Genomic DNA, 12,781 nt, shown 5'->3' on the forward strand with positions numbered 1-12,781 from the left:
CAATAGATTCCACAAAGATTTTCATTCTGGCTTCCCAATATTTGTAATTCAATCCACAGAATAAAGGAGGTTTGTAGATTGAAGCACCTTCCTCAAAAGATTGTTTTCCAGCCATAGAAATTTTTTTTTGGATCAACTTGAATAACTTTCAAGAACCAAGCTCTGATACCAATTGTTAGAATATATGGCCTTAAACGAGAGGGGGGGGGGTGAATTGTTTAAAGAGGATTTTCGCAAACTTTTAAGCCTTGAATGAAATTACTTCAAGAATACCTTGATTGAGAAATCAGTTTTTCAAAACACAAAGCTAAAAGCACAGCACCAGTAAAACAATCGGTTGTTTCGCAGAAACAATCGGTTGTTTATACCAATAAACAAATATCAAAACTGAATTTAAAGAGATTAAGGATAGAGAGAATGCACACAGATGTTTATACTGGTTCACTCTAAACCCAGAGCTACATCCAGTCTTCTCAGAAACCACTGAGGAATTCCACTAAGCAATCAAACCTAGATCACTTACAACACAACCAAGAAAGTGACCTTGATCCCCTCAAGACACACACTTCTCTTGGCCAACACACCAACACTAAGAATGCTGATCTTGATCCCCTCAAGAACACCCAACACTTCTCAGCAACCACACAAATAAGCTTGTTCAACAGAATACAAGGATTACACTTGTTACAGAAGCAAATATGAAATCAATACAAGCAGAAATCCTATCTCACACTCTTTGATCAATCTCAATCTCTAAGCAATCTCAACTCTTTGAAAAACTCAAAAACTTGTGTTAAAATCTACTTACTCAAATCTGTTTTTCTGAATATATTCAAAGATATTGTTTGTTATGAAATCTTAACAAACTTATTCATTGCATTTAAAAGATTGGTCAAAGCATTAAAGACTGGAGCCCAATCAGTTAAAACATTTAAAGCTCAGCCAAAGCTAAAACAGTTTTTCTGTTATGGTACCAAAACAAACAATCCGTTGTTTCCACGAATCAATCGATTGTTTTAGTTTTAACAGCTCAACCATTTGAAAAACAGTTTTCTACCTTTTCTAAAAACACCTAAGTATAAAACAATCGGTTGTTTCGAAAAAACAATCGGTTGTTTTTCACTTAGTTTGAAAAACACTTTTCTTTTAAAAAGATTGAGAATGTCTATGCTTTGGATTCAATCAAGAGTGGATTACATAACCAATCTACCCCAGATCCTATCTAGGACAACTCAGCAACAACAAGCACAGCCTAGCCTTCAACATTCTTCAAAGGGTTTGGATTCTTCAAAGCTTGAACACTACTTGGTTCAACAATTTGTATTAGAAAAAGTTGTATCAACCTCTCTCAAGAAACAAACCAAGGAACATTAAAGATGAAGGTTGAGCTCTTCTTGATAAACAAGCCCACAAAGTTATCTGTTTGACATTATCCCACGATGTTGCATTCAATATTTTTCAAAAGAAAATACCACATTGGGTCTCATGGTGTGTCTTTGTAATATGTATAAACTCCATCGACCTCAAACAAAGTTCATTTGATGAGGCGATTATTCAATTTACAGATGAAAGAAAGAGCATCGATAAGACAACATTTCAATGAACTCAATATAGTTACAACCCAATTGAGTTTTATTGGAATAAAATTTGATAAAGAAGTATGAGCACTAATACTTTTGTCTTATTTACCAAAAGATTGGAATGTTATTGTCACAATTGTGAGTAGTTCATTGGTAAGTAATAAGTTAAAATTCAACGATGTTCATGATCTGTTTTTAGTGAAGAGATTTGACGAAAAGAGTCAAGTGAATCTTCAACCTCTTTAGTTGTACATACAAAGTTAAGAGGAAGAATTTTAAGCAGAGGAAGTGATAAAATGTTCATGTCCAAGAATCATCACAATTTTCATAACTTAAAGACAATTAGTGTTGGAATTTTGGAAATATTGGACATTATAAAAATCAATGCAAGAGTGTATCAAAGAATATAGTGGTGAAGGTAGAGGAAAATGTTGCTTCTACATCAGAAAGAAAGGATGCATTGATTTGTTCCTTACAAAATAAGGAAGATTCTTGGGTGTTATAGACTTTGAAGCATCCTTTCATACCACTTCACAGAAATAGTTTTTTAAGAAGTATGTCATCAGATATCTCAATAAAGTTTATCTTGGTAATGAGAAATTTTGTGAGATTTTTGGTAAAGTTGTAGTGAAGATTAAATTAAATGGGTCTGCATGGAAATTGAAAAATGTTAGAAATATTCTCGACTTGAAAAAGAAATTAATCTCAGTAGGTCAATTGGACGATGATGGCTACCCAAAAGTATTATTTTGGAAATTTTTAAAGGGTGCAACAACAATTGCATATGGTAAAAAAAGTAGTATTTTTTACAAGACTAATGAAGCATGTCATTTGATTATAATTACAATAAATGAAAATTTCAATCTATGGCCCGAAGGTTAGGTCATCGAGTAAAAAAGGAACGAAGATCATGTTACTAACTATTTGATCAATAGAAATTAACATATGTGAAGATTGTATGCTTGGAAAGCATGTTTTTCGACAAGTGGAAAACCCCTAAGAGAGAGAGAGACTTGAGCTTGTCTGCTGTTGTTTGGGGGCCAACGATTGTCCATTGGTGGAAAAAAAATACTTTGTTGCTTTTATATATGATCATTTAGGAAGGTAAGTTTACTTTCTAAAACAAAAATCATAAGTATTTGAGGCTTTCAAGATTTGGAAAGCCATGGTAAAAAAAATGAGATAGTATGAGAGATAAGAAAACCTTAGAACTGACAATAATCGTGAATATGAAGACAATAAATTTAAAAGGTTTTGATATGAGTAGAGGATCAAAATGGAAAAGATTGTGTTGGGTTCACCTCAACACAATGGTGTAGCTGGGCATATGAGTCGAACGTTAACTAAAAGGGCCATAAGCTTGTATTTGCAGTTAGGCTTGTCGAAACAGTTATAGGCAGAAATGATCAACACAACAACTTACTTAATCAATTGAGGTCCATCGGTACCATTGGAGTACAAAATACCAAAAGAGGTATGGAGTGGAAAGAGACAAAATTCTCACATCTTAGAGATTTTTGTTGTGTATCACATGTGCACGTTAGTGATTAAGGAAGGAATACACTTGATGGAAGGAGATGAAGCTTCCATGCTTTGCAATTGTTGATGATCGAATGGAATTGGATGAATGAGGCAATGAAAGACTTTGGATATAAAAGGGAATGAAAGGAATGATGTTCATGGATCAAACTTCTCAAGGAAGCAAGAAGAAGAATTGTTCTTCTTCTTAGAACCCTAAGCTTGGTCTTTAACTCTAGCAAGGATTAGAGTGAGATCAAGGAGAGAAAATGAATTTGTAATTTGACATAATTTCTTTACTCAAACAAGTCCGAATTACACATGAAGAGTATTTACAGGAAAGAAGGAGAGAAAGTGGCATGTTTCTCAAGCTACCTAAACCTTAGCTTGCATAGCAAGTTAAGGTTAAGGTATGGAGTAGCCCTAGGTCTTCTACTAAATCCTAGCTTGCTTGACAAGTTAGGCTTTGTAGATACTCTTATATGCATCATTTTAATCTTAGGTTTAGAGTTTATTTTTATTCTAATTTTGACCCAAAATACAAGTGCAGGAAGGAAATTTCATATTCTACTATTTACAAATTTATACAGGGTTTAAGAGATCAAATATATTCTTCTTTTGGATGAATCTTCATCAACACTTGATCCTAAATTGAAGAGGTTCACTTTCATCGATTATGGTGAAAGTGAATGACTACAATTAATAAGTAGAATTCACCTATAAGAATCCCTGTCGAAAGTCAGACAAGAAACCTCTTGGTGAATGTAGAATTCACCTATGTGAAGCCCTATCGAAAGTCCGATAAAAAAACGCATCTCGACGAAGGTAGAATTCACTGAAGTGAAACCCTACCGAGAGTCTGATATGAAACCTCTTGGTGAAGGTAGAATTCACCCAAGTGATTCCCTACCGAGAGTTCGATAAGAAACCTCTCCCGGGATAGACATCTATCTAAAGACAAAACAATTTTTCTTTTATAGACTCAACGTTACATTTTAATAATTCCACTTAAGCCTGGGGAGCAAATGTACTATCGGATGACCGAGAGGCCGAATGGTCGACAAGGTCTAATGAATCTAAGAACAAACAATAAATCCATGATTAACTGTAATTAAATCAATTTAATTATAAACTATGATTAAGGTACACTTGGACCCTCGTTTGAATCCAAGAGTAAGCCCATAACAGTTGAGGCTCATCCCAAAGTTATAAATACCTGAGGAGACCCAGCATCAAAAGGTAATATTTCACTCTTAACTCACCTGCATATTGTACTCGGACTAACTTGAGCGTTAGAGGGCCTTCGCAGGTATCCCACCCCACTCATCTCGGAGAAGGGAAGTACAAACCGAAAATCACTAAGCCTAGAAGTCGGGAAGACGAGAAGACGAACACAGAAGGAATCACTATAAAAGGAATCCGAAGTTGTGCTCAACTTCAATTTACTTGTTAGAATAACATACAAGAGAAGGTTGTTGCATTAATTGACGTGTGAAGACATATTGAAATTAGTCTTCAGTTGAAGATTGTTAGACTTGATCATAAAAAGTAAAGCAAAATGCATTAAAGAACCTACTTGTTGAGAGAAAATAGGAAAACCAATGCAAATGAAAGGATTACATAAACATAGAAATAAGCAAAATCACATTGGGGAAGAAGACTGTTTCAAATAAAAGTTCAATGGACAAAACAAGTATTTCAAAACTTAAAAGGAGTAGAGGAAGAAAAAACCTCAACATATTCCCTTTGTGCTGATAAAAAAAAAATCCCTTTGTGCACAGATATGATATTTCTCTATGGGGAAGTGGTTTTAGTACCTCGTGATATTTTCTTGTTATAAGGTCACGACGTTGCAAGGCAGATTACGCATTCGTGGGGTTTGAGATTTACTACCACATCTAAAAAAGAATTTCCATAAAAAAGGTTATATAAGGATTTTAAAGTTTTTAATAATAAAATGCAAAATGGGTCGATCAAAACAAGTATGGAATAAATATTTCAGTTAGAGTGGTGCACGTAAACATTGTCCTCGGATGTACTTTTATTCCTACATACTGTTTAAATTATATGAAAATATTACCACAAATAAAAATGGATTTATTAATAAAAAAAGATATCTTGAGAAATTACAGGGATTGAAAATGGATATGAATCCCAAAGTGCCTTGAAGAATCTGAAATCAAGCCTATCCAAAATTCGCACATGTAAATCGATTTACTGATCCAAAATCCAGATTCATAAATACCAATGCGATGAATATTAATTTTCCTTGTTAAAAATTCACATCAGACTTGTCAATATGTATGGATTTGTCCATGTTAACTACGTGTCGTGATTTGATGGCTACCTTACAAGTGTATATGTTCTCAATAATTAATGACATCATGAAAGAACATAAGTACGAGAAACACTACCAGAAACTAAATATTACATCAAAGAATGTTCAAAGTCTGTCGTCTGAGGTAACACTCAGCTAATGACTTTATGATCTGTTGTTACTCATAAAATAGGAAGAGTCACTTGTATCAATATAGAGAGCTTCCATAAGATGCAAATGAGAAGCTGCAAACAATACTGCTGGTCCCATTTTTTACAGTATATCAACACATTTTTTACACAAGAGAGAGAGAGAGAGAGAGAGCACTTCACTTACGACCCCCAATCATACCAGGTCCCATTGTCCCTGACAAATTGGATGATGAACCACTGCTGGTCATCTTAACCTTTCCGTCTGTGTTTCCGAAAACATTCAAATCTTCAAATAACCTGTAAGATGGAACAAAAGTCTTTTGTCCTGTTGCACTCGCAGGAGTTCCACCGATACCTACTTTGGCAGGAAATGCATTATTGTGTAGCACGGGCCTAACCCCTGGAGCAGAAGGATAAGATACTGTTGTATTGGCTTGTGTTGAATTCACATTTGTAGCAGGCGAGTGATTTTGATAGTTCGTATATCCAGGTGTAGCTGCCCATGGTGGGGGAGGATATCTTGCAGGGTATTGAAGATGTTGATTCTGAAATTGTTGCTGTTGTTGATACTGTGAATGCGGTTGGGGTTGTGAGTGTGGATGAGGTTGGGGTTGAGATTGCAGTGTTTGATGCTGCGGCTGATACTGTAGAGGTTGCTGTTGATTATGAGGTTGCAAATGTTGTTGGTGAAGGCTATATTGATTATGTTGAGGTTGTTGTTGCTCAGACTGATACTGTAGAGGTTGCTGTTGATTATGAGGTTGCAAATGTTGTTGGTGAAGGCTATATTGATTATGTTGAGGTTGTTGTTGCTCAGACTGGGGCTGAGACCGGTCCTGCTGGGTCGGTTGATGATGCTGTTGTTCAGATTCATAATGTGTATGTCGAGATGAGGGTGGGGTTGGGGGATTAGATTGGGATTGATACGTCTGTTGTTGTTGTTGAGGCTGGGTTTGAAATTCTGACTTAGATTGAGGTTGAGCCCAAGGGACAACGTAACTGTTGTAAGACAAATTTGCCGGATATGTTTGGGAAGCAAAAGAATACCCTTCTGATCTGGACTGAACAGGTATCTGATGCATGCCTTGACTAGAGGGTGATGGTGCATATGTTGCCTGTGGAGACGGTGCATAACTTGTCTGTGGGGATGGTGCATAACTTGTCTGTGGGGATGGTGACATTGACAAAGTGATACTAAGTAAGTCAATAATGTCCTGATCCTTTGCAATACTAACTGGGGCAGGAGGGTTGGAAATAACTAATGCATTGGATGGGACTGAGGTTGAGGGGTTTGGAACATGTGGAGTTTTGGTGCTAATATTAACTGAACTTTCGCTGGAACCAGTTGCGGCATCATTTGAAATCACAAGCTGCGCCTTAGAATGCCTGCAAAAATAAAAAAAATTATTGACATGGTAGAACAATCTCATTACCATTACCCATGGTAAAACAATACATACTGGTATAAGGGCTTTACAAGAAATTCTATAACAAAACTAGGGCTTCTAAAAAATAGTTGTAGGACAGAATGAAATAACATGAGTGGAAGTATAAAACGAAAATACATGCTCAACGCATTTTGACTTCTATAAAACAAAGGGTACATAATCCCATTGCACATGCTTATCCATTCATGTCCATAGATAAAAGACCTAAACAGATATTCTAAACTAGTTTATTTTGAAGTTATAAGCAAGCAAGACTGAAAAGAAAAACATGTTTCAATAACCACGAGGCACAAAATATTAAGTATATTAGCAGATCTAAGTGACCTCCGAGCTAGCAGTGCAAATTCATCCTCTTCCTCCTCATCACTCTGGCTCCTGGTTTCAGAAAGCACTATGGCTGAAGAGCTAGCTCTAGGTGTTGAAGACTCTCCAGGGCTGGAGCTGTTTAGATTGGATTGATCTACAGTAGATCGAGCTTCAGTTGACACAGTGCTGGGACTTGCTCCTTGAATTGGAAACACAGTACCAGAAGCAATTGCATCATGCCTAGCTAGCAAACCTTGAATACTATCATTTAATTCCAGGCCTCGTCCAAGAAGCTCCTCATCCCTATGACAAAACCAAGATGAGAACAAAACCCACATATCTGCAGACAGACTTCACGAAGTAACAAACAAGTATATTTGGGTGTGTGCCAGATGGAAAATCCGAGTTGAACTAACCCAGTTGTTGTTAGCATTTGCATCAACTTTTTCTGGTTTGTGCGACAGCGATCAACAAGATCAATAATTACTTCATCTTTTACAGCCTATAAAGCATAAAACTCAGACGTTAAATCATTTCACTTAAACAAAGGGAGGATTCAGAAGACCATGAAAAACAGTTTAACTTACTGCACGATCACTAGGATTCACAGCCTGCAACATGTCACTTAACAGATCCAAAACATGTCGCATGGACTCCAAGCTTGACATACTGAGTATTTCAAGAGAAGTTAGCTTAAAAGCAAATATGATAACACAGAAGTTCTGTCATACAAAGGACAGCAGAGGAAGCAAGGGTGAAAAGGAAAAAAAAAAGAAGGCAGACATTAACCTTAAACTTTCTATCTCAGTCGCCATAGTTTCATCCAGTGTTTTTGATGAATTGCTTGGCATCCCATATCCAGCTGGCATATTTCTTACATTTGGATGGGTAGGAGGAGGAGTAAATATTGGAGCTGCATCTGGTGATCTTTTTGGAAAAACTACTCCAGATCGCTGTCATTCACATAATTCAACATAATATTATGGTGATAAAATCTGATGGTCGTTGAATAGCTCACATGTGGATATGGCTTACAGATATCAATGCAATCTTTCCTGTACATAAAACGTAAATTTGGAACAAAGGGGAGCTTTTGCCAGGGGACAATTCTCCACACTGAGGTGTTGATGGAATAAAGTATGTGGAATCTTATAAAGTTAAAATTCACCCATTTGTCACTAAAGATTTCCAAGAACTTTATAGTTTTAGGCAAAGCATCTATATGTGTTTTGTTTAGGTGACGCATTTAGTACAAAATACAAATTTGTATTACATATTAGAATAAGTAAAAGTGTCTTCCTAAATTTGTAATCTCACCCTTAAGATGAACCGATTGTCAATCATTTACAGAGTATACACAAATGCCAATTATATAATTTTGAAAATCTAGCATACCACTTTGCACATGAAACTATCAATGAAGAGATTGACAAAAACCAATACAAAATTTTTATCAAGTATTACCTTTAACTCCTCATATGCCCAATAGTACTGGGGATGTTTACCACCTGGTCCCCCAAATGCCTCTTGCCATGAGTCCAGCAACATTAAGATTTTATCCCTCACTTGCATATCTGCCTAAATAATCATTACATGTATTTCATGTTAGACTAGACAAATCAAATAAAAAAAATAGTTTGCTGGAAACAGTAGTAATTTAACAGATAAAGAACCCATCCATATTTTGATGAGTAAATATTAAGATTGTTTTGATAAGTAAAAAAACAGGGGGACTTCTACCAATAAAAACAATCTTTGTATTCACATATCAACATGTAGATAGATTCTATAACAGTTCAACTGCACATTACAACTTTCTTTTTTGAAAGACAAATACTGCCCATGTACATTTAACACACAGGTAGTTTTGAGCAAATGATCGAGTAACCTATCTAATATAGAATCATATACTACGGAAATCTCCACAAAAGACTACAACATACTCGTCATTAATAATGTACAGCAGTAGCCGCCGGACTAGATTTGGATATATATTGAATTAGGCAAAAGAGCATTTCAAAGAATTACACCCTTAGATGTCATAAATAATAACAAAATAGATTAGATCCTGACATTTGCATTTATAATCACAAATTCCATGAAGAATGCAATAACAATTCCTTTCAAGCATCAAATATACAAACTAAACCAGGAACATCTTAAGTTTCCAATCCAACTAAAACCACCTTACCTTTTTCCTTATGATTTTGATCATCTCTTCCAGTATGTTCCTCTCAGCAATTTGAAAGTGCACAAAATCACCACAGTTCTTTACCATTGTCTCCAGCAGCTGGGGTAGACAAACAGAAACCACAAATCAAGCTCCAAACAAATGAATTTTAAAGTTAAGTAATCCAGGAGGACACGGCCACAAACAACTTGAGCCAAATACAGAAAAGTAAGACCAAAAGCCAGTGCCAACAAAGTACCGTTAGAGCTAGTAATTGAACTCTAGAGCTCCTATGTTGTAATCTCCTCTTCACAGCTTTTACCACATCTTTTGGCTGCCTGAGAAATTAAACATGCAGTATTCATCAAAGATTCAGTAAAAACTTAAAAGACCAGTGCAAATAACGAGAAAGAAGCACAGTTTGCAGTGTCATCCATGGACCCTGGTTTTTCTGAAAGGAAACTGAAGGTAAAAAATTGTTCAATTTTGACAACAGTTATGCATGAGAAAATTAAAAATCACAAGAATTATAAACAATAGAAAAAAATGAATAGAATCAGAAAAAAGGAACAACCAGTTTCCACTCTTTTCCCAATAATACAATCTTATTGTCAGTTTCATCACAAAGAAAATACTAACTACCATCAACAACAACTTTAGTCCCAAAATTCCATCCGATGACAGAACCAACAAACATTAAGTGGAGCATCATATTCAAAGACATAAACATGTGGTATTTGATGAAAGTCAAACCCTTCAAAATAAAATAAAATAAAACATATTATCGAAATTGATATGCTATCTATCTTCCTCCTTTTCTTGTAGTTGAAGATTACCAATGATTAGAATTGATGGAATCACAAATTTCGATGTTCATGGTCCAATCAGGGCCCATAAGAAGATCGCTGGTTGCCTTCTCCACTGCGACAGTAGCAGAGGAAGAAGAAGAAGAAGAAGACATCGTATCCGTCCCCCCTCTCTCTTTCTGAAACTTCTTCAAGGAGCACCAAAATCAATTCTGGATTTAACGACCCAAAAAAAGATGAAAACTTTCCACCAAAATTGTTCTAATAAGCACCGCAACGATTGTTTGGAAGAGTGCAAAATTACGAAACCCTAACGCAATTCGTGAATGGAAACATCAAAATAATAACCGGAATAGTCGTCGCTTGTTTTCTCAAATAGAATAGTTTTTTATTTTTTATTTTTTTTTTATTTCTCTCTCTGAGCTAAGAAAGGGGAATCGGGGAATTTTCTCTTTTCCATTATTTTCTCGATACAAATTTTTTTCCCGGAAAGTGTGCGTAATTTTCCTTTATCATTCTATATTTTTCGTTTTCTTAGCTGAAAGGGGTGCGAGTTTTGTGCGGTGTGATAGGTGCACTCGCTCTCCCATGCCTGTGTAACCCACGCGCTATTGGCACGTGATGAGGAGAAGCACATTTGAATTTGGGTTTCCTTTTCCGCTGTTGAAATTGTTCTGTCACCCATACAAATTCTTTGACTTTATAGTAATTAATAATCATTTCAAAATCTCAAAAGATATTTAATTATTCACACTTACAAACCATGATTCATTTATTTCAATTTACATTACATTGAACTATAAGAATATAAAAGTATTTCTTAATTTGTACCTCATTATAAATCATAATTAGATACTTGTGAAGATTATTTGAATGGCAGAAATTGTTTGAATCTTTCTAACTCTGAAGAGATGAAGTACTGATAGAAAATTGTAAATACAAATATAAACAATCTAGATTTTTTGGAGTAGATTTCTATTCCAAAAGATCATGTAGTGTTATTATGATTTGATGTTATGATCAATCATGTGTTAAACTATGTCATGTTGATGCATCTCACTCCAACAGCATAAAAGTGATAATATTAGAATGCATAGACACCTATGATTTAATTGTGGATGGTAAATAACATTTAACTTTAATGATTATATTAAGATACTGGATAAGGTGGTAGATAATATCTTACTATAATATTAAAATTAGACTATAATAGCTAATTTTTTATTATATTTATCTGATAATTAATTGTTTTTTATTTTAATTAATTAATATTTAATGATTTTTACAAGATATCATTACATTTTAACAATGTAATATATTTAAAAATAAACATGATAAGTAGTAATTTTAAAAAGTTAGGATGTAATTTATAGTAATAAAAGAAATTAAACATTACAATATTTATAATTCTTAATTGCAGCAATTTAAAAAAAAAATATTTAAAACAAAAGATTTATAACTAATTCATGTTTATATAAGATAGTCATTAATCACCAAACATTAAAAAAAATTACAACATTATTTTCTTGCAAATGTGATTCCAACGTATAGTGATGATACAACCCTTTTTTTCTATTTCTTTAATATTACATTTATACTCCTCTAGAACAATTTTAAATATCTTGCGCCCTAAAATTTTGAAAAGAAAAACTTTTCTTGTGGAAAAATAAATTATTTCCAAAGATGGTAGCTTTTGGGACTGGAGGGAAGTCAATTTTATTCTCAAAATATTTTATTAAATAAAAAAAATAGACTAAATAGTAAGCATGATATTATTTTGTTATGATGATGATGATGAAGAAGAAAAAGGAGATAATTTGAGAAGAAAATGTAAATATAGAAAATGTGAATTAGGTTTGAAATTAAAATTGAAACAATTTTCAGTTTGTTGTGTTGTGTTGTATATATAAACCAAGAAATAGTGTGTAAATGAAGTTTTTGAAAAGAATATTATTTTATTAATTTATTTTATGCATTGCACACTTACTATTTTGGTGGCATCATTGTATAAGCATTAAAGTGAAAATGACACACTGAAAGCAAACCAAAAGGAGAGAGGAAGCTCATCGAGCTAATCGTCTCCTATCAATAATGCTGATAAAAATTATGACAAATACTAATATATTAATTGTTTTTTCTTTCTATTTTTTTTACTTTTAATTTATTTAAACTAAAGAAACGAGCACAATTATAAAAGTATAAAAATTTACTATTCAAAACAAAAATACGTACATATATATATTTTTCTTTTTATGATTATATTTTCATACTTTATAAAGCAACAAGGTATGGTAGGTGATTCAATAACAGCCCGATAGTAAGTGACCTGATAAAGTCAACAAATACTCGCTAGGATAAGCTTGAAATGGCTCTGATACCATATTACAAAGTGGACTTTAAGCCTAACTCAACCCCATAAAACCAATTCATGAGGTGAGGTTTGCACTCACTTATATACAATGAATTATCCTCATCTCTAGTCGA

The 12,781-nt window shown here is 34.1% G+C and overlaps 1 protein-coding gene across 1 annotated transcript; it reads right to left on the reverse strand.

Moving 5' to 3' along the window:
- Nucleotides 1–5,488: 5,488 nt before the first annotated feature.
- LOC137823596 (TOM1-like protein 6) lies at nucleotides 5,489–10,818 on the reverse strand. The gene is made up of 9 exons (XM_068628800.1): nucleotides 10,328–10,818; nucleotides 9,751–9,829; nucleotides 9,513–9,611; nucleotides 8,786–8,899; nucleotides 8,111–8,274; nucleotides 7,909–7,990; nucleotides 7,738–7,823; nucleotides 7,340–7,624; nucleotides 5,489–6,953 (listed from the first exon to the last, which is right to left on the reverse strand). Exons 1-9 carry the CDS (start codon nucleotides 10,450–10,452, stop codon nucleotides 5,744–5,746), a joined length of 2,244 nt encoding a protein of 747 aa, XP_068484901.1. The 5' UTR covers nucleotides 10,453–10,818; the 3' UTR covers nucleotides 5,489–5,743.
- Nucleotides 10,819–12,781: the final 1,963 nt, after the last annotated feature.

Source organism: Phaseolus vulgaris, chromosome 8, assembly GCF_000499845.2.
Source record: "Phaseolus vulgaris cultivar G19833 chromosome 8, P. vulgaris v2.0, whole genome shotgun sequence".
NCBI lineage: Eukaryota > Viridiplantae > Streptophyta > Magnoliopsida > Fabales > Fabaceae > Phaseolus > Phaseolus vulgaris.

What these genes read in the sequence shown, in the direction of transcription:
- LOC137823596 (XM_068628800.1), bottom strand. Translation starts at nt 10,452, where the DNA reads ATGTCTTCTTCTTCTTCTTCTTCCTCTGCTACTGTCGCAGTGGAGAAG. An exon ending in GGGCATATGAGGAGTTAAAG is followed by an intron (nt 8,275 to 8,785) that starts GTAATACTTGAT and finishes TGTGAATGACAG; the next exon opens with CGATCTGGAGTAGTTTTTCC. An exon ending in ACTGAGATAGAAAGTTTAAG is followed by an intron (nt 7,991 to 8,110) that starts GTTAATGTCTGC and finishes TGAAATACTCAG; the next exon opens with TATGTCAAGCTTGGAGTCCA.